This window comes from Muscardinus avellanarius (assembly GCF_963383645.1).
Source record: "Muscardinus avellanarius genome assembly, chromosome: 13".
Taxonomy (NCBI): domain Eukaryota; kingdom Metazoa; phylum Chordata; class Mammalia; order Rodentia; family Gliridae; genus Muscardinus; species Muscardinus avellanarius.
In genome coordinates, this window is record NC_137799.1 from 86,354,010 (window position 1) to 86,376,181 (window position 22,172).

General features: G+C 44.6%; 1 protein-coding gene across 2 annotated transcripts in view; it reads right to left on the reverse strand.

Moving 5' to 3' along the window:
* CEP78 (centrosomal protein 78) overlaps positions 1-9,086 on the reverse strand; it is a gene marked incomplete at both ends in the record, with an annotated part of 59,649 nt that extends 50,563 nt beyond the window's left edge. For both annotated transcript variants that reach the window (XM_080708543.1, XM_080708542.1), the window contains 4 exons: positions 1,910-2,013; positions 3,275-3,347; positions 3,446-3,618; positions 8,834-9,086. In XM_080708543.1, the coding sequence (XP_080564669.1) occupies positions 1,910-2,013; positions 3,275-3,347; positions 3,446-3,618; positions 8,834-9,086 (603 nt within the window). The remainder of the gene's footprint in view (positions 1-1,909; positions 2,014-3,274; positions 3,348-3,445; positions 3,619-8,833) is intronic.
* Between the last annotated feature and the right edge of the window lie 13,086 nt (positions 9,087-22,172).

Sequence of the window (22,172 nt, forward strand, 5' to 3'; positions counted from 1 at the left end):
CCACCATAAACGGCCAGTGTTAATTTCTACAAATAACCCATGTGTGTGACCAGCATGCGCACACACGCTCCAAGATACATCTCCAGCCTCCCCACTTTTTTTTTTTTTTTTTTGCATTACTGGGGATGGAACTACCTCTGAGCCACACCCCAGCACTATTTATTTTTTTTTTTTAGTCTTTTTAATTTTTTGAAACAGGATCTCACTGAGTTGCAAAGGGCCTTGCTAAGTATCTGAGGCTGTATGTGAACTGTGATCCTCCAGGCTCAGTCTCCCAAATGCTGGGATTAAAAGCATGCACCACCACGTCCAGCTTCCAGCCCTTTAAAAAAAAAAATTTTTTTTTTAAAATATGCTCTCGCTAGGTTGCAAAGGGACTTGCTACATTGCTGAGGCTGTTTTTGAATCTATGATCCTTCTGTCTTAAATTCTCAAGTCCTGGGATTATAGGTGTATGCCACCATGCCTGGCTTATTTGCTTAAACTTTATTTATAAACCAGACATGATGGTGTATGCCTGTAATTTCAACAACTTAGAAGGCTAAGAAAGGACCATAAGTTTGAGTCCAGTTTTGGCAGTATGGTGAGACTGTTCAATCCCCAGTACAGCAAAAATAAAATAAAATAAAAAACTCAAAATAACAAGAATACAAACAAAAAAACCCCTCTTTCTAAAATGTTACTGTAGTGTTTTTTTATTAATTTATAAATTATAGCAGTTAATAAGTACTTGAATCATTTAAGTAATTTTAATACTGTAACAGCATAAAGGTTCTTTTATTTTTTTCCTCTGAAGTACTGGGGATTGGGCCTAGAGGCATTCTACGTCCGAGCTATACCCCCAACTCTTAATTTTTTTGTTTGGAAACAAGGTCTCATTAGGTTGCTGAAATTATCACTACTTTGCTGAGGCTATTCTTGAAACTGCAATCCTCCTATCTCGGCCTCCCAAGTACTGGGACTATAGGTGTGCGCCACTACACGAGCAGCACAAAGGTTCTTTAAGTGCCACAACAAACATTTTCATTAGCTAAAAATACACAAAAGTATCATTCATAATAAATTATGCTTTGTGTGTGTGTGTGTGTGTGGTACTGGGAATTGAACCTGGGGCATTCTACTTCTGAGCTCTACCCTCACTCCTATTTTAGTATTTATTTATTCATTTTTACAGTACTTGGATGGAACCCAGGGACATTCTACCTCCGAGCTACCAGTCCTATATTTTATTCTTTATTTTGAAACAGGGTCTCGCTGAGTTGCGGAGGGCCTCACTAAGTAGCTGAGGCTGTCCTTGAATCATGATCTTCCTGTCTCAGCCTCCCCAATGCTGGGATTACAAGCGTGCACCACCATGCCCAACCACTTTAATTTTTGTTTTAACGCCGTGTCTTGCTAAATTGCTGAGAGTCTCGCCAAGTTGTCAAGGCTGGTCTCGAACCTACAATCCCGCCTCAGCCTCCCAAGTGCTGGAATTACAGGCATGCCATTATGCCCAGCCGAATTATACTTTAAATCCCTTATTTCTAAGATTAAGTATTTATATACCTTTACTAAATGCCAGTCACATTCTTTCAATAAGATAAGCTACAATCACCATATGAATCAAAAGGCAAAAATAACTAATACCTCATGTCAAAGTATTAATATGTTTGAATCTATATCTATATCTATATCTATATATATATATATATAATTTTTTTTTTTTTTTTGCAGTACTGGGGAATTGAACCCAGAGGCATTCTACCTCTGAGATACAACCCCAGCTCTATTTTTTTAGTCTTTATTTTGAAACAGCGTCTCACTAAGTTGCAAAGGGCCTCACTAAGTAGCTGAGGCTGGCCAAGAACCTTCCATCTTCCCATCTCACATAACACATTTTCACAAAACTACTTAAATATAAAATCACCTTTAAGATCTTGGCCATGTGATCTGCTCCCTGCCATGTCAGGCTACACCCCGTGAAGTTGACTGTCTTAAGAGTGACAGAGTTCTTTATACCTTGACAAATAACTAAAGGGGAAAGAAAAAAAGCACACATATAAGATAAAGCACCTAATTAACCTGGTCAATTTTGACTATCAGCTTTCTTGAGTCTATTCTACTTTATAGTTGTATTTTTTAAAATATTTTATTTGGAAACGGTCTCGCTAAGTTGCTGAGAGCCTCACAAAAGTATTTATTTATTTATTTATTTACTTACTTATTTATTTAGTTTTGGTGGTACTGGGGATGGAACCCAGGGGCCTTCTACCTCAGGGCTACACTCCCAGACCTATTTTATATTTTTATTTGGAAACAGGGTCTCTTAAACCAGCTGAGGCTGGCTTCGAACCTGCGTGATCCTCCTGTCTCAGCCTCCCAAGCGCAGGGATTACAAGCATGCGCCACCACGCCCGGCTTATAGTTGTATTTTTAAGATCACTTTCTATAATCTTCCCAAACAACTGAGGATTGGTGCATTCTAAAATGTATCAGAAACGTAATTCAGCTTTTAGCAATAGTATAATTGTTTAGATGAAAAAATGAATATTCTGTTATTACAAATTTATTCTTGAAAGCACAGTGAAGTATACTTTTTGAGATATTTGAAAGAATAAAAGCCTTAAAGGTATGATTCTTGTTTTCATTTCCAATGACATGCTTGGATCATCAATCAGTAATTTAAGTGTCAACTACATACGAGGTGCTATATCAGAGCATCTAATACACCAGAACAATTGAAATGCAGGCATCCTTACTTCTCCAGACCATAATTTCACACAATGAGCACACACTAATTCTTCAGGACCCTGATCAACAGCCACCCTCTGTGATGATCTCTGTAACCATCCCCTGCAAAGAGGCTGTTGTTCTGTTGTATGTTTCCATAGCATTCTGCATTTATTATTGATTTTAGCACATAACACAGCACACAAAAACTGCATTACAGATGTTTTACCTATTTAAAGATTATGATTTTTTTCTGTTTACATCTTGCTTTTGCCCTTTCCCAACAATATTTCCTAAAGAAAAACCTTAGAAGGTGAACAAACTCAAAACACAGAGAATATCAACAGAGTATACATTTCGTGTGATCTGGGACCTCCCTTAAGTCAGTTCTGAAAATATTCAGCATTACGAGCTTTCATGGGAGAAATGAGAATGGATCAAGGGTTGAAGCAGGACAGGAGGCAATAGCCAGGAGGGGGCACGGACAGATTAATTAACACGGCAGGTACACAAACATGACACCAATTTGATAGGATGAGAGTTAAATAAGACTTAAACTCACTTTCCAAGCCTCCATCCCCAATTGGACAGTTTGCAAGAGACAGGTGTACCAAAGAAGCTGATTTATTCAGTCCCTGAATAAATAGGAGTAAAAGTTAAAAAATTTATTAAGTATCTCCTCTGCCCCAACACAACTATCAAATGTTTGGAGGCCACACTGGAGAAGGCTTACCTTTGTTAAAATAGTCAAATCTCTTTCTCTCAGAACTAGTCCATTTAGCTCCAGGTTCCTTAGCACACTCGATGCACTTAAACAACCTTTAAGAGCTTTACATAACTGGAAGGTCACGTCTTTGGATATTATCGCAGGAACACGACTTCTGCAAATTTTATTTCTATCAGAACCTAAAACAAAGTTGTTGTAAAATTAGTGATATCAATAATACAATTTATCATTAAAAATCATCTGCTCAGTGTGAAATCAAACATGGCCATAAAGACCTTTTTTAAGGAAAGACACATGAGACCTAAAGGCCACATGACCTACACAAATACAAACCATGTACACACAGGTTCTTATGGAGGCAGAGAAGTTGTACCTAAAGCCAGACATGGCAGTGCCTATAGTCCCAGTACTTGGGAGACTGAGACAGGAGGATCACATGATATAGGACAGCCATAGCAATTTAACAAGGCCCTCAGCAACTTAGTGAAACTCTGTTTCAAAATAAAAAATAGAATAGGGCTGGGGATGTAGCTCAGAGGTAGAATATCCCTGGGTTGAAATCTCAGTAAAACACACACACACAAACACACACCACACACACAAAGAAGTTGTACGTAAGGGCTTAAGGGATGACACCTCAAGAGAACCTTGAAAGCTGAGGGTGGTAGTGCACACCTGTAAGTCCAGTACTTGGGAGGCTGAGACAGGAGGAACCCAGGTTAAAGGCCAGCCTTGGCACTTAGCAAGACTTTTAGCAACTTGACAAGACCTTGTTTCAAAATTGTAAAAATAAAAGGCTGAGAGCATAACTTGGAAACAGAATGCCCCCTGGGTTCAATCGTCAATCCTCAGTAACAACGAAAAAAAGGGGGAGTGTGTGCATGATTTTCTACTCCCTCTATGACTTATTAGTCATATGACTAGTAAGAGGGAGTAGAAGATCACACAGGCCTGCCACCTGCTGGGCACTGTAAGTAGTGCAGGTGGGATGACTACCCTACAGGGTAGAAAAGAAGAGATGGAAATTTGAGAGAGGAGGCTGAAGCAAGCCTGAAAAAGTTGAGGTTTATCTCACAAGTGATGAGGACCAGGGCTATTACTGGCACACTAAGGGTGCCCCTGGCAGGTCAGAAAAACGTGGAGGATCAATGAAAGAAAATGACTAGAAAAAGGTACCTACTTCTGACAGGTTAGGAAAACACTCGCTCCTGAGGCTAACAAGCCCCATGAGGGAGAGCACAGCTTGGATCCCAGGGCCTTTGTGAAGAGCAAGCTGTGCAGCCAGCACTCACTGGTCCTGTGTGAGCAAGTCACTTTATACATTATTTTAAGCATATAATTAATATCACTCAAATCAAAGTAGGAAGAACTGAGAAAAACTGAGTTCAGGGGCAGCGAAAAAGCTAGGTGCTTAAAATCTAGACCCACAGGATGCAAGTGATGAAGATTCAGCAAAGGATATCTAAAGAGAAATGTTCTGTAATACATTTTTCTTACATTCATTGTAAAATACCAAGCAAGATCAAGTATGCTACCCTTGACTAGAGGTCCCTCTAATCTATCATTTCTTCTGATTTGTTATTACTTTGGTTAAGTCTCTTCAGAGGTACAGAATAGTTCCAACACCTGAATGAGGTGCAGAGAATAATGTGCTTCTCTTCAGCAGCAGATGTGTTGAACTGTCTTTGCAGAAAAGATTGTAGATGGTACTAACTTCAAAGCCTTGAAAAGGGTCATGCACACAGCAAACGGTCAGGTTTTTAAATAAACAACAACCACTTCCTCTCCTAGATCTTCATACCCTCCCTCTCAGCTGGCTACTTTCTCTCTGCTTTTAAACACATTCATGTCCATTCATTAAAAAACATCTTTCAGGTCTATAATTTTCTGCCTTCTCTGTGGGTAACTTAGGTCTGTCTTCACAAACATGTCTTTCACGAAGCCCAAACTGTATCTGTATCTTGGGCCAAAGCTGCTTAACAGAGACACATATGTATATCATGTGTGTGTGTGTGTGTGTGGGGGCACTGGGGACAGAACCCTGAGGCACTCTACCTCTGAACTATATTTTTGGGCCTAGACCTGCTTAACTTAGACACATGGATGTTGTGTGTGTGTGTGTGTGTGTGTGTGTGTGTGTGTGTGTATGTATGTGGATATGTGCATCACTGGGGATTGAACCCAGGGGCATTCTACTTCTGAACTATACTTTTGGGCCCAGACCTGCTTAAAGGAGACAAATACGGATGGTGTGTGTGTGTGTGTGTGTGTGTGTGTGTGTGTGTGTGTGTGTGAGACTGGGGATTGAACCACCCAGAGGCACTTTACCTCTGAACAATACTTTTAGCCCTACTTTATTTTTTATTCTGAAACAGGGTATCACTAATACTGGTGCTCATGCTCACTTGCTGCCTCCCCCAGAATCCTCCTTCATCCTTAGAATCCACCGTCAGAACTCTTTTAATTCCTTTTTATAAGTGTGAGAATTGTAGTTCAAAAAGTTAACTAGTCCCAGATCCCACAGATTGTAAACCAGGGAGTTCAAACCCTAGGCTGCCAACACCTGAGAACTTCTATACCCCCACTGCCTCCAATTTAATTTTTAAAATTGAACCAGGGTCTCAGCAACTTAGCTGTGAACCTGCTATCCTCCTGTCTCAGTCTAGCAAGTACTTGGACTAGAGAATAGCATCATGTTTGGCTACTTGGGTACTTCTCTCATTTGACAGTGAGTGCTCTTTAGAATTTTTTTTTTTTAAAACAAAATTTGTGGTTTTTTGTTTGTTTGTTTTAAGAAGACATGCTTGGTGTGGTGGGGCACATTTGTAATCCCAGCATTTGGGAGGCTGAGACAGGAGGATCCAGGTTCGTGGATAGCCTCATCTACTTAGTGAAGCCTTTTGCAACTCAATGAGACTCTGGGTTTCATCCCCAGTACCATTAAAAAAAAAAGTCCTTGAATGATAGGTGAAGGATTGCCGCCCCCCCCCCCCCCCCCCGGGTCTGGGGATGGAAGCCAGGGGCATTCGACTTCCGAGCTACACCCCCTGCCCTATTTTGAAACCGGGTCTCACTGAGTTGTGGAGGGCCTCATTAAGTAGCTGAGGCTGTCTGCGAACCGTGATCCTCTCTGGTCTCAGCCTCCCGAATGCTGGGATTACAAGCTGTGCCACCACACCCGGCTCTAAGATTGCCTTTCATCAAAATCATTCCATGTAATTCATCATATAAACAGAATCAAAGACAAAAATCACATGATCATTTCAATAGACGCTGAAAAAGCATTTGATAAAATTCAACATCCATTTATGATAAAAACACTGCAGAGAATTGGAATAGAAGGAACATATCTCAACATTATTAAGCAATCTACAATAAGCCCACCGCCAACATCATATTAAATGGGGAAAAACTTCAATAATTCCTCCTAAAAACAGGAACGAGACAAGGATATCCATTATCACCACTTCTCTTCAATATAGTACTAGAGACTCTAGCCAGAGCAATAAGGCAAGAAAAGGAAATCAAAGGAGTACAAATAGGAAAAGAACTCAAACTTTCACTATTTGCAGATGACATGATAATATATTTGGAAAACCCAACAAACTCAACCAAAAGGTTTATAGAACTGATCAACAAATTCAGCAAAGTATCTGGATACAAAATCAATCTTAAATAATCAGACGCTTTCCTGTACACCAATCATAAATCCACTGAGAAAGAAATTCCAAAAACACTTCCACTCAGGATCTCCCACAAAAAAATAAAATACTTAGGAATAAACTTGATCAAGGAGGTAAAAGATCTCTACAAAGAAAATTATAAAACACTGAAAAAAGAAATCAAAAAAGATCTTAGAAGATGGAAGGATCTTCCACGTTCATGGATTGGCAGAATAAATATCATTAAAATGGCCATCCTTCAAAAAGTGATCTACAGATTTAATGCAATGCCCATTAAACTACCAAGATCATTCCTCACAGACAAAGAAAAATCAGTCCTTAAATTTATTTGGAATAACAAAAAGCCCAGAATAGCCAAGGTAGTTCTCAGCAACAAAAACCATGCAGAAGGAATCACAATACCTGACTTTAAACTATACTACAAAGCCACTGTAATAAAAACAGCATGGTACTGGCACAAAAACAGATACATAGACCAATGGAGCAGAATAGAAGACCCAGAAACAAGTCCACACACTTTCAGCCAATTGATTTTTGACAAAGGGGCCAAAAATATACACTGGAAAAAAGATAGCCTGTTCAACAAATGGTGTTGGCAAAACTGGTTAGCTATATGCAGAAAATTGGAAATTAATCCCACTTTCTCACCCTGTACAAAAGTCAATTCAAGAAGGATCAAAGACTTGGAAATTAAACCAGAGACCTTGAAGCTCCTTGAAGAGGGCATAGGTCCAACACTGCAACACATAGGCACAGATAAACACTTTCTCAACAAAACCCCAAAGGCACAACAAAGTAAAAGGCAAATCAATACGTGGGATTGCATGAAACTGAAGAACTTATGTTCAGCAAAGAAAACTGTGAAGAACCTCAATCGAGAGCCAACAGAATGGGACCTTCCTGTCTCAGATTCCCAAACACTGGGATTACTCCTTGCTAGATGTGATTCTCTTTCAGTTTAATTTAGCAAGTATGATCTAAGTCCCTAAAAGGTACTAAAGTTTGTGTTAAGTCCTAGAAGAAATAACATATTTTTGTCACGTCATGATTTACGTTCTTTCTGAATAATAGGGCTTGGAGCCCCAATTTTACTACCCTGCATTTGTAAATGGCTTGTGTTTGTAGGGGCTTTACGAAGTGCTTTCACACGAGCAAAAAAAAAAAAAAAAAAAAAAAAAAAAATTTAAAGGCTGAAGAGTATTTCCTAATCACTTACTTCTGTATCAGGAGAATAATAAAGCCATTCGATGAAAAGTAACATCTGTCCTTTTTCTTGTGTGTGTGTGGGGGGTTACTAGGGATTGAACCCAGGGGCATTCTACCTGCGAGGTACATCCCCAGCCCTTTATTTTAGTTCATTTTGATTTTGAAACAGGCGCAACAAAACCAAAAGATTTTCTTATACAAACTACATTATGAGCCTATAAGACTATAATGTACCAATAAAAGTATAAAAAATAAGAGCTACTTGCTTTGACTCTTGTTACGTTGCTGGGCTGTCCTCGAACCTGCGATCCTCCAGTCTCAGCCTCCGAAGTACTGTAATTACAGACGTGCGCCAACCCGCCCGGCTACCCAAGTATTTAACTAAAGTTCCCCAAGCACTGTTAAACTTCGGGGATCCTTGCAATCACAGGAGGCAGACCTCCTGCTAAGTCCGTGTGGCAGATGACGACCCCGAGGCCGGGCCCCCTCCGAGTCCCTGACTAACCTGTCTCCCCGAGCCAGGGCTGGAAGCAGCTCTTGACGGAGACCAGCGGCAGGTCTTTATTGATCTTGAGGGTGCTGAGCAGCGGCGCCCAGTCGGCCAGGCGCAGGCGGTCGGCGTTCAGGTCCAGCATGCCCTCCCGCAGGCAGGCGCGCACGGCGGGCAGCGGCACGGAGTCCTGCAGCGCGCACAGGTACTCGTAGTGCGACGAGAAGTCGGCCGCGCTGTCGCGCCGCAGCTTCACCGAGTCGATCATGGCCGCCGCGCCCACCGAGCCCGGCGCCGCGCCGGTGTGCCGGGCGGGAGCCTCGTGCCCCGCTAGGCCGCCCCCCGCCGCCGCGCTCCCGCGCCGCCGCCCGCGCCCGCCCCCGGCCGTTGGCGCCAGCCCCATCCCTGCGCGGCGCGGGCGGCGGGGGAGGCGACGTCAGCACGCCGCGTACGTCAGCACGCGACCACGCCCCCGAGTGGGCGGGGCCTGGCGGTGCGAGTTGAGGACAGGGAATGTGGCCCTAGCAACAAAGGCTAACTGATCTGAATGATAATGAGGCGCGCCTGCAGGGTTGGTTGTTGTACTGCGGATTAAACCTAGGAGCCTTCTACTTCTGAGCTACACCCTAGGCCTCCCGCCCTGTTTTGTGTGTGTGGTTCTGGGGGCATTCGACCTCCGAGCTACACCCCCTGCCCTGTTTTTTATTCTTTATTTTGAAACAGGGTTTCACTGAATTAAGAGGGGCCTCGCTAAATAGCTGAGGCTGTATCCCCGAACAGATCCTCCGCCTCTCCAATGCTGGGATTACAAGCGTGCACCACCATGTCCAGTTTATTTTTTGTTTTGAAACCTGGCCTAAGTTAAGGTTACTGACAGTCTTGCTACATTGCTTAGGTTGTCCTCAAACCTGGGATCCTCAGCCTTTTTTTTTTTTTTTTTTTTTTTTTTGGTACTGGGGATGGAACCCAGGGGCATACTACCTCCAAGCTACACCCCTAGCCCTATATTTTATTTTTTGTTTTTGAAACAGGGTCTCTCTAAATAGATGAGGCTTGCTGCACACCTGTGAGCCTCCTGTCTCAGCCTCCCAAATACTGGGATTACAAACGTTTGCCACCAGTCTGGGCTTTTTCCCCAGCCTTTCAAGTGATGGGGTTACATGTACACGCCTCTACAACCGCCTAGCAGCATATTTTTAAAACATGGTTTAGGCCGGGTGTGGTGCCCAATGTTTGGGAGGCTGAGACCAGAGCATTGTGTTTCGCAGACAGCCTCAGCTACTGTAGGGGTGCTTTAACCCTCTTAATTTTTTTTTTTCCTGGTCCTTTCTTTCCCATTTGGGACAATCTTAGGATAAAACTTACAATTCCACCAATGCTTTACAACTTACTTTAACCTTCTGATTTTTCTATCCTGGTCCTTGTTTCCCATTTGGGACAATCAGGATAAACCTTATTGTACTGGTATTGGGAAGAGAGTTTAAAAATGTATTAATGTGTCAATACTGGGAAAGATGTCCAATCTTGAAATATGTCTTATTTACTAAGAAAGCCAGGGTTAAGCTAACATGTCCTTGCATTCCTAAGAACAATTTAACACATTTTGGGGGAGAAGACGAAAGGTAAAAGCCTGTGTCTGGAGACAGAGATGCCTCCCTCTCAGGCCATAAATCTGGGCCTGTGTTTGGAGACAGAGATGTCTCCCCCTTTAGGCCATAAATTCGGCTGGAGAGATAACAGAAGCAGAGCCGGGGTTGGAGAGAAGGGGTAACATGATCTCCAAAATCAGAGGGACCTGCTGGACTTAGACAGGATAAAAATTCAGTAAACTGGAGTTCGTTGGCATTTTCGTTCAAATTGCCCCCTTGTGCCTTGCTCCGGCACAGGGCTGTAACTATCTCTATATTTCTATCTTTTTAATAAACTTCTTTAAATCTGCAGCAGCTGTCCAAGCGATGAATACTTATTCTTAGCTTAGGACAAGAATCCACGGTTTTTCTGTTTGTCTCTGTGTGTCTGGTGGTGGGGGGGGATTATTTCACACCACACACCTTTCCCCCCCAACCTATCCCCTGCAACATTATAACATGCTTTCTTAGTCTCACAACATTTCCTTTCTCTGTATTTATCAACATATAAAGAAATAAATCTATAGTCTCTCTAAATATGTCTTTTGTTGTTATGTACAAGAAAGCCTAAAAAAAAATACCATTTAATAATGTTGTTCATATACCAGCAGTTAAAGAAACCCATTTACAAGACTTAAGTGTTACTTTCAACCTTATGAAGTTAAGAGCATTTTTCTTTCTAGTTAGGTGTAACTTCAGTGGATTGGAGAGATGTCGTCGGACAGTCCACTCGTCGGTTGTTCTTGCCTCACCAGGTTGTGCTTTCCTCACATGGGAAAAGTGTACCCAAGGTCCAATACCATCAACCTTCAGAGCAGTAGGGGTAGCTAACAAGACAACATAAGGCCCTTTCCACCGAGGTTCTAAAGTCTTTGACTGGTGTCTCTTGACCCAGACCATATCCCCTGGAATGGTACCATGTTTTGGGTTTGGTTCTGTATTCTTTTCATGATAGGCCTGAATTAAGGGCCAAATTGTTTGCTGGACCCTGAACAGAGCCTGCAACATAGTTAGGTAATTTGAGGACAGCTTTTCCTCCCCTGGTGGTGCTACAGCACGCTGGATGATGTGGGGAGGTGCTCCATACAAAATTTCGAAAGGAGTTAGGCCATGAATATATAGAGAATTCCAAACCTGAAAAATGGCTAGAGGGAGGAGTGTCACCCAGTCACCACCAGTCTCTATTACCAATTTAGTTAAGATCTCCTTTAGAGTCCGATTCATCCTTTCTCCCTGCCCAGAGCTTTGGGGGTTATACTCACAATGCAATTTCCAATCCAACCCCATTGCTCAGGCCAGTCCTTGGAGGACTTTACTAATGAAAGCCGGACCGTTATCAGACCCTATTGTCTCTGGGACCCCGTATCGGGGAATTATTTCTTCTAGTAAGGCTTTGGCTACCACCTGACTTGTTTCCCTTTTTGTAGGAAAAGCTTCTACCCAACCCAGAGAAAGTATCTACTAACACTAATAAATATCGATACCCAAACTTGCCAGGCTTTACCTCAGTGAAGTCCACCTCCCAACTCTGTCCTGGAGACCTTCCCGATACCCGAGTACCTGTATGCAGACTTTTTTGTAAAGCTGGCCTCATCGTGGCACAGCTCACACACTGTTCTACTACCTGCTATGCGATGGTATTTTGGTGGGGAAACCGGATCTGTGCTGCAGAAAACAAAGTCAATAATTTCTTCCAGCCCAAGTGGGAAGTTTGATGAAGATTGGTGAGAAGAAAGAGTCCTAATTCTTGTGGCAAAATTAGCCTTTTTCACAGTCTCTTTGCCATTCGTTGGAATTTATAGGTCCATAAACTCATAGGTGAGTTTTTATCCAATTCAAATCCTCTGAGGAGTAGTTTGGCTGTGGCGGCAATGCGGGCATCTCTGGTAGGGGCAGACTCATAGTGGCCACAGTGATGATGTTTCCTGGCTTTCTGCTGCCACTCTTCTGGGCCTCTGTGTCTGCTCGATTACTGATTGCTTCTGAGGTGTTGGCAGATTGATGTCCTGGAATGTGCAAGTTCTCTGCCTTCTGATGTGCGAAACCCCCATTCCCGGTAGATGGTGCCTTGCACATGTACAGTTCCAAACGCGTATCTGCTGTCGGTATACACGTTGACGCATTTTTCCTCAGCCCGTTCAAGAGCCTTGGCTAGTGCTACCAGCTCAGCCTTTTGGGCTGACGTTCCAGGGGGGTAGGGCACTGCTCCAGACTACCTCTCCTTCTTGATTCACCACTGCTGCCCCCGCTCACTGTTGTCCATTCTGTACGAAGCTGCTGCCATCCGTGTACCAGTTCAACTCACAGTTAGGCAGTGGAACATCCTGCAGATCAGCTCGCACCTGGGAGACTTCAGACAGGATTTCTGCACAGTCATGAAGAGGCTATTGCAGGTCCGGTGCTGGCAGCAGGGTGGTTGGATTCAGAATCACTGAATCTGTGAAGGTAATCCTAGGCGAGTCCAGTAACAGTCCCTGGTAATGAGTTAATCTGGTATTTGTCATCCATTTGCCTGGCGGCTGTCTTAGGACTCCCTCCACCAGATGGGGAGCCGTAATTTGCAGATTTTGCCCAAAAGTCAATTTATCTGCATCTTTGACAAGCACAGCTATGGCTGCAATGATGCGGAGGCACAGGGGCCATCCTGCCGCTACTGCATACAGTCTTTTTGACAAATAGGCTACTGGACTTTTCTATGGTCCTAGCTGCTGGGTTAACACCCCTTTAGCTACTCCTTCTCTCTCATCCACAAACAGAGTGAAGGGTTTCAGGGGATCAGGCAGGGTTAGAGCAGGCGCCTGCAACAGGGCTCTCTTAAGATGATCAAAGGCCTGTTGATGTTCCCCAGTTTATTGCCACTTTTTAGTCTCTTTGGTGGCCTCATAGAGGGGCCTAGCCACCTCTGCAAAATTTGGTATCCATAGTTGGCAAAACCCTGCAGAACCCAAGAATTCTTTCACCTTCCGAGTGGTGGTAGGTGTTGGAATATGAAGAACAGTCTTCTTCATTTCATCAGTTAGCCATGGTGCTCCATCCCTTAATTTGTATCCCAGGTAGGTGACAGTCTGTTGGCAAATCTGTGCCTTTTTAGCACTGGCACAATACCTCAGGGTCCCCAACTCCTCAAGCAGCTGGCCTGTTGCTTTCAAGCATTCCTTTTCTAGTGGCTGCCGCTAACAGCAAATCATCAACATACTGTAGCAGAGTCACGTGAAGATGAGTCTGTTGGGAATGCTCCAGGTCCAGGGAATGCTAAGGGCCTCATTAAAAAGAGTTGGGGAATTCTTGAATCCCTGGGGAAGCCTGGTCCATGTTAATTGGCCTATCTTTCCCCCTTTTTCTTCTTGCCCCTCAAAAGCAAACAATGGTTGGCTGACTTCAGCCAATCTTAACCGAATTAGTGTTGGGGAAAGATGGCTTAAGATTGTGTAGGGATTAGGCACTATTGGGTGTATGTCTTCAGTTCTTTCATTGATCTTTCTAAGATCCTGCACTGGCCGATAATCTGTTCCTCCTGGCTTTTTGACTGGGAGGAGAGGGGTGTTCCATGCCGAATGGCAGGGCCTGAGGACTCCAGCTTCCAACAGTCTATGGATATGAGGTGCTATCCCCCGTCGTGCTTCCTCGGGCATTGGATATTGCTTAACCCGTATAGGTTGGGCGGTAGCTTTTAGCTCTATGACTATTGGAGCCATATATTTGGCCAGTCCTATGTCTGTTATTTCAGCCCAGGTGTTGGGGTAATGTTCTAGCCATACAGTCATTTCCTCTTTTTCTTTTAGTTCTTTTCTTTGCTCTTTAAATAAACGGTATTAATCATTCAGTGATAGAGTCAATATATGTAATGGTTGTCCTTCACCATCAGTAACTCTAATTCCTTCTGGTTCAAAGTGGATATGAGCCTTTACTTTAGTGAGCAAGTTTCTTCCCAATAATGGAGCTGGGCTTCCAGGAACCACCAGGAAGGAATGAGTGACCTGGTGTTTTCCTAAATTAACAGCATGCTCACTTGTCCAGGAGCAAAGTTTTGATCCTGTAGCCCCCTGGACTATGCTTGTTCTCTGCTTATTTAGCATTCCCAAAGGCTGGTTTAGCACCAAGAATTGTGCTCCAATACCCACCATGAATCCCATTGGTTTCCCCTCCATCATTAAAGTTACCCAAGACTCAGGGGAGGGGAGCTGAGCCCCGACCCTCTCAGTCTTCCTGATATCGGGGGCTGCCTAATAAAAGAAAGTATAACAGCTGACTAGTGTACATCTGCCTTTGGGTCTATTGGGTATGCCTATAAGCATCATACAAGCATTCTAAAAATGCGGCCAGGCTTTCTGTTTATCCTTGAACAACAGCCTTTACCTTAGAAAAATTTGTAGGCTGTCTAGCAGTCGCCTGGAGACCGGTCATTAGAGTCTGGCGGTACACTCGGAGATGCTCCCTACCTCGTGCATCCCTAAAGTCCCAATCTGGACGTGTGAGTGGGAAGGCATCATCGATTTCATTCTGAAGTGTGGTGGGTCTCCCGTTTTCGCTGAGGACAGACATTCTGGCCTCGTTGAGGATACGCTCCCTTTCTTCTGTGGTGAAAAGCGTCTTTAGCAGCTGCTGGCAGTCGTCCCAGGTTGGGCAATGGGTATGCATGATGGACTCTAATAATCCTATAAGACACTTAGGATCTTCAGAGAAAAGGGGGGTTTTGGGTTTTCCAGTTATAGAGATCACTGGAGGAAAAAAAAAAAGGCCAATATTGGTAATGTTGCTCCCCCTTTGGTCCCCCCTGTCCTATAGCACGAACTGGGAAGACTGGGATGTCTTCCTCTGGAGTTGAGGAGATGGGCTCCTGTTCTCTGAAGCCCTCTAGTCCTTGGTCTATGTCCTCTTTCTTGCCCCCCAGTCGTTGAAGACACTGGCCTAACTGTGGCACTAGGTGCTTGGTCTGCCTGGGCAGCTGCCCCAGCTACTCGACCTGCTTGGGCATATGGAGGTGGCCTAACTGTCTCAAAATCTAGTAGAGAAGGATATAGAGATGAACTTTCTGGAAGCACTGGGGCAGAAGACTTTTCTCCATAAGTATTAAAGACACCTGGGGGTCCCTTTTTCTCTACCAATGCTGGAGTGCCACCAGCTTGTACCAAAGGCCTAAGCCAGGATGGGGCTTCTGGACTAAATCCTCCCAAACTAAAATGTATGGAAACTGATCAGGATGGCCCTGGTTACCAGAACGAGTAATGATGGCCTTGTCCTTAGAAATTAGGTCTGGGAAAACGTTCCCTGTGGCTGCCACCCAATTCTCTGGTGTGGCCAAGAATGGTAGAATGGAGAAGGTCATTCTGGATGCCACAGGCTAAATCTTGAGTAAAGAGATGGCTCAGGGCTGGCCTGTTAAGCCCTCCCCACCCTGGCTAAGATTTTGGATCTTGGGTCAGGAAAGAAGGGCAACACCTTAGAACTGGCCTCTGAGATCTCACTGCATGATCGCCTAAGGCTCTTTTAGTCAACTCAGGTGGTAGTAATTTACTGGGAACCTAGTTTCTGGGGACCCCATTTCCCTTCGGAATTAGGGGCGCTCAGCCATTTAATGGTCCCCCTTTGCACCGTGAGCCAGACCTCCTGGTTGAGAGCATTACTCCAGTGATGCCCTTGCTTTCCATCCTTAAGCAGACTTGAGCCTAGGTTTCTGTGCTCAGCCAGAGTTCTTACATAGCTTTTGTCCATCTCTTTCCCTTTTCAAGTCCTTACTAAACCAAATTGGCAGCCTGCAGTCTGAGGATGGCCTTCCGCTCTACCAGGTAAAGATTTAAGAATGCCAACACCTATCCAAAGGATGGCCACTCAGCTGAACAGAGGGTCAAACTTACCCTTCTTGATAGCCAGGCCCATTTCCCGAGCCTCCTTCTGTACCTCAGAAAAGTGGGAGAGGACGAGACCTTTGGGAGTTACGTGTGCTTGTCCCATTGTTAAAATTAAACAACTTATTCTATATTTTCTCTTAAAACCACTTAATATTGTATTTACAAAGCTTTATAACCACAATCCTTATTATTCTCAGCTGAGTGGGATGGGGGAGTTATAAGTCTAGGGGTATGATTTTAGAACTCTGGTAGCTAGTCCTTCATCCCGAATTGCTCCCCCCAGTCCTTAAGGGCTACAGGTGGTCGGAAAGCCACCTGGGCAACTGGTAGAAGTCCTTCACCTAGACCAGAGTCTGGGATGGGCTCTCCTAGTGTTTCAGGTCTGTAAGTGTGCTGTATTAAGGAGGGGACTTTACAAGGTTGTTATCCTGATGCCATATGCCTCCACGATGTCTCAGGCAAACCTGCCCTCTCTAGCAGAGGTAGGCTAGTCTGGAGTGCCAGGCGACCACCCCTTATGTGCACTCCCCTGGCGGACTGTTAGAATTTATTTTTAACAGATGTCGTTGCTCAACCCCACCCCAAATTGGCTGTTTCCCTAGCCAAATACCTTAGAATCGCAATCAATGAATATTGAATGGATATCATAAAAACTTAAGCATGCAAATTATCACTATCACTAAAAGAGCAATTTCTAAATTTAGAAAAATTATAATTAACCACTGATTATAAGACATTTACTGGTACCAATATTCCAAAATAACATACAACAAAAACAACAAAATTGCAAATCCAATCACATATCCCAGTTATTTCCATTCACTCCACTTTTTCCAATCATACGGACCGATCCTTTTCACACTCATGCACTCACAGTTAGGATCCTTGATGTGGCTGAATGGAGTCCACTTCACCGGTGGCAGATGGACCAACTCGATTACTTCTTCATTGGGTGCCAAGATTCCTTCTTTGCTCGAGCACAGAGGACACTGTTCCTCTCTCAAAACCTTTGCTCGAGCACAGAGGACACTGTTCCTCTCTCAAAACCTTCTTTGCTCGAGCACAGAGGACACTGTTCCTCTAAAAAAATTCCAAAACAGCTCTAACTCCCTTCTCATGAAGAAACTCAAGAATGGAGCTCCCCCTCTCACAGAGAGACTTCCACCAAGAGCCTCCTATTGGAGGTCACTGGTCTTACGTGCCGTCGCACTGCTCCTGGGGTCTTCCTCCAACTTCCGACCCGGCGTCCCGGCGTCGGGGCCTGGGTGGTGCCTTCGGGCTCCGCACCACCACTGGAGGTCACAAGGGACTTTATACTCAAGCCTGTTCCTCCAGCCCAGGGGCTTACAAGGGCCTTACCACAGTGTCCTGCCACCTGAGCCTTTTCCCCCGTCTGAGGCCATCGCCTCCAGACTCGATCAAGGGTCACAAGGGCCTAACACAGCGTCCTGATGCCCGAGCCTTTTCCCTTGTCTCATCCTAGGACTTACAATGATGTCTCGTGGCCTGAGAGCCCCTCTGCCCCTTGGTGCCATTCGCTAAATGGGGAAGGGGCTTATCCCGGACGCACCCCTATATGAAGGGTCTGAGAATAGCCCACCAACCCAAATAACGAAGGACTCACAAGAGATGTAAAATGCAAGTGAGGTTTATTGTGCTGCAGCTCTGTCCCAGCTAGCCAGGGGTCGAGTTTCGACCCCGGGCTCACTCCATAGTCTGGATTTATAACCCCAGGAGGGAGTGGTTACAACGCCAGAGCCCATCAAAAGTCTGAGCCCACCAACCTTAGAATACAACAATCAGATACAAGGACAAACAAGTACAACCAATAATTTTAAAACATGCATCCACACACGTCAGAGCCTGCTAAAGACTGCTTATCTCCCTTTTGGTATGTGTTTGTTCCCTAGGGCTGCCTTTTCCACCCACCTTGGCTGGGCCAGGCTTATCTCTGCGCTGAGGACTCTGCCTGGAGAGCAGATTAGCATGGCTTTGTTTGCTGATCCGGCTCAGAGATATGGGGATGGGGCCCATGTTCAAAGACCTTGGCTGGCAAGCTGGAGATTAGAGGCTTTGACCTGGTGGGTCCCCTGCCCTGGTCCTTGAATCCTGCAACCTGGGCAGCTGGGCTTACGGATCTTCATTCTGTTTCTAATCCTACCTTACTTCTATATCTTAACTCTATATTCTAGTATCTTATTTCTAATCCTAATATGGGAGAAGACTTCTCTAGTTAACTTCTCATGCTGGGGGCGGGGGGAGCGCTTCTTCCAACCTGCTTTCCAGCACCCCTACAGTGACCTTCCCGGTCTCCCATTCCTAGGCCATTCCAATACTGGTACAAGTTACACCATTAAAAAAAAAAACAAAAACATTTCCAGCATCATTTAATGTAGTTATCCTTTATCTTCTTAAAGCTCCCTCTTCTCTGTTTTCTGTGAAGCAGATCTAATGATCTTAGATCTCTCTGATTTTCCCTTAGTCTCCCTCTTAGTCTTCTCTTGCTTACCCAGTTTGAATGATGGTGTTCTTCAGGTTCCATCTCTCCTGACATTTCAGTTTCTCTGATCTTACCTCCAGCTCCATTTTACCTTCTTCTCGACACTAATGGCTTCTGACAAGATATCTCTCTCTCCATGCACTGTCTTTGGAACGCAAAGCTTCCTTGTTCCACTAGGATCAGCTCTGCATTCCTGAGCTTGGCACTTGTGTGCCTTCATAGCAGGGTACATCTGCTGTCTTATTTCTTACTACTACTTCTCCTGCTGTCTTTAGACTCACAGAACTGCTTGAAAAGATTCTGATATTCATCATTCCCACCTGGGCCTTTTTATATGCTACTCCTTTCCTTAGGGAGCTATTGTCAATTTTTTCTCCCAATCATGGCTTGCTGCCTGTCCCAAGGAGGCTTTTCCTCCTAACCCTCATCTCTTGCTTGTTTACTGTCAAGCAAGTTTACTTGTTTACTCTTGCTTGTTTACTCCCTTGCTTGTTTACTGTCTCACCACTTCGCTCCCTGACAGCCCTGTATCATAACATTTGGTATATCCAGTTATAAGCATCTCTTCAGATGCTTTTCCTTGTGTAGTCAAGGACCATGTCTTATTCATGCTTAAATTCCCTAAGCCTACCTAGCACCTTGTCGTGTGTGTGTGTGTGTGTGTGTGTGTGTGTGTGTGTGTGTATTAGTTACTAGGGATGGAACCCAGGAGAATTCTACCTCTGAGGTACATCCCCAGCCTTAATTTATTTTTTATTTGGAAACAAGATCTCACTAAATTGCGGAGGGCCTCACTAAGTAGATGAGGCTGGCCACGAACCTGTGATCCTCCTGTCTCAGCCTCTCAAAGTACTGGGATTGCAAGTGTGTGCCACCATGCCCAGCTATGACTAGTTATTGAAACAGTCTCCTCTTTCCTTCCTACAAATTGTCATTATCACCTTAGAGCTTCTGCCTCTGGACACAGCACAGGGGGGCCCTCATCACATTAACTAATCATTTAACATTTTAATGTAGAAATTGATTTTTCCTGAAGTCACTTATTTTCAGTGCGACAAGCTTTCTTTCGAGGACTGCCTGGCCACCTCTTCTCTACTTCAAACAAATGACAGCTTCTTATCTGTTTCAGCTCTCTTTTTGGCATCTGGTAGGGCCACTCCCATGCTTCCCTGAACACCACGTCATCTCCAGGACACTTGGACAAGACAGGCTCACACCCGGCCCAAGACGAAATGACTCGGTCTCCCTGCACGGGTCGGGCATGGGAGTGGGGTGCCACAGGCCGTGTGAGGTTCACACTCCTCTCCTCTTTCAGGGAGCTGCTGTGTGACTGTCGCTTGGATGGTTTGCTGTGCCTCTTATGAACTGTACTCTACTCCTGTTCAATCCTGAGCCACCTGGCACCCACTTCCTAGCCACTCTTTCCCGGGAATGCCATGCACACAGCATCTGCTCTCCTCTGAGACAGACCCTCTCCACATCTGCTCCAGGGCGGCCAACCAGTTTCCTGGCTCCAGTCTCAGGGAATGCCAACCTGGTAATCATGCAAGCTGCTTATTTTAACTGGCAGGCACGTTGCTTTTTTTCTTCTCCTATTCCCAGTCTCCTCACTAGACTCCCTTTTGCATCCTGGCCTCTCATTTTGATAGGACACAACCTTCCTTGTCTTTCCTCCTCTGAATCTGGTTGCCTTCCAAGACATGTTCGATCACACCTCTATCTCCTCTTCAAACCCTTCTGAAAGGTCCCATCATCCTCAGGATAAAACAAAATTCATAATGGTCTTTGCTCAATGTGGAGGCCACAGTTTGGCCACAGACTAGTTGGGAACTTTTAGTTCTCATAAAATAAGGAGCTGACAGCTGGGTGTGGTAAGACATGCTTGTTGTCTCAGTATTTAGGAGGCTAAGCCAGGAGGATTGCACATTTGCGGCCAGACTTAGCAACTTGGCATGACCCTCATCAAACTAGTGAGAGCCCGTTTCAAAACAAAATTAAATTAAATTAAATTAAAAAGGGCTGGGGATGCAACTCAAAGGAGAACACCCTTGAGTTCAATCCCAAATACCCTCCTGTATGCACATGTGCACGTGTGCGTGCACAAACACACACACACACACACACACACACACATACATGGAGCATACTTCAGAGTGTAAATCACATTTACAGTAGTGAAGTTAAGCAAGTGATTTTTCCCTCAATCTTTTTTTTCTTGATTAAAGAAGCAGTGTGATAGCCAGGCATAATGGCACATGCTTTTAATCCCGGAATTTGGGAGGCTGAGACAGGAGGGTCTGGGTTTGGGGCCAGCCTAGCTATAGTGAGGTCCTCCACAACTTAGTGAGACCCTGTTTCAAAATAAAGAATAAAAATTAGGGCTGGGGGGTATAGCTTGAAGGTAGAATGTCCCTGGGTTCAATCCCCAGTAAGGCAAAAAAAAAAAAAAAAAAAAAAAAAAGCAGTGTGCTGACTCGCATTTTAGAACAAGCTCCTCACTTCACTGTGCTCTGGCACACAGAGCAGCACTCATGTTTGGGGTGCTGCATCCTCAGGACAGGATGGGGCATGATCCTTACAGCCTCATCTTGCACCCAGCCCCTTCCACTCTCAGAAGTCCAGCCCACAGTTGATGGGGTGTGTCTATACAGTGCCTAAGGAGATTTGGCCTGAGCGGCCAAAGGCCTAAGGCAAAACTTTAAGTAAAGTGATTCAGCAAAAAAGGGTCAAGATGGCACCTGGAGGAAGCTAGGAAGGCGTGGCTTCCCCATTCATTATGGGTGGGGAGACTGAGCGGTTTTTCCCTTTCTACCTTTAAAGGAGCTTCCGCACACATGAATGGCTCATGTACTGGCCTGGGATTGGCTGTAAACTACGTGCTAGTGATCTTTATCCCGGATAGGCTAGGCTATTTCTCATGGAAATTCCCCTCGTGGCTTGGTACTATATAAAGGATGGCTTGGAGAGAAATAAATGAGATCTCGCTTGACTTGACTCCCGGCTCGTGGGTTTGTGTTCGAGTCGTTCGGTACTCATCATCTCGTCAAGCCCTGTCAGCTGTCAGGCTGGATTCCCGACACACAGTGACCTCGCTCAGCCCTGCTTACTTCCTCTGCCAGGAAATGTTCTTCCTTTCCATCTGCACCCAGTCAACGCCTCCACATCCTGCGCATCTCCACTCACTCTCCTCAAGGCACATTCCTGCCTTTCCTCCCTGATGCATCAAATCCCCTGCCACAAGCTCTCACAGCAGCATGTAACTCTCACTCATATATTCATCCTGTTTCACAACTTTTTTTTTTTTTTTTTTTTTGGTGGTACTGAGGTTCCTGGAAGCCCTTCTACTTCCGGGCTACACTCCCAGACCTATTTTATAT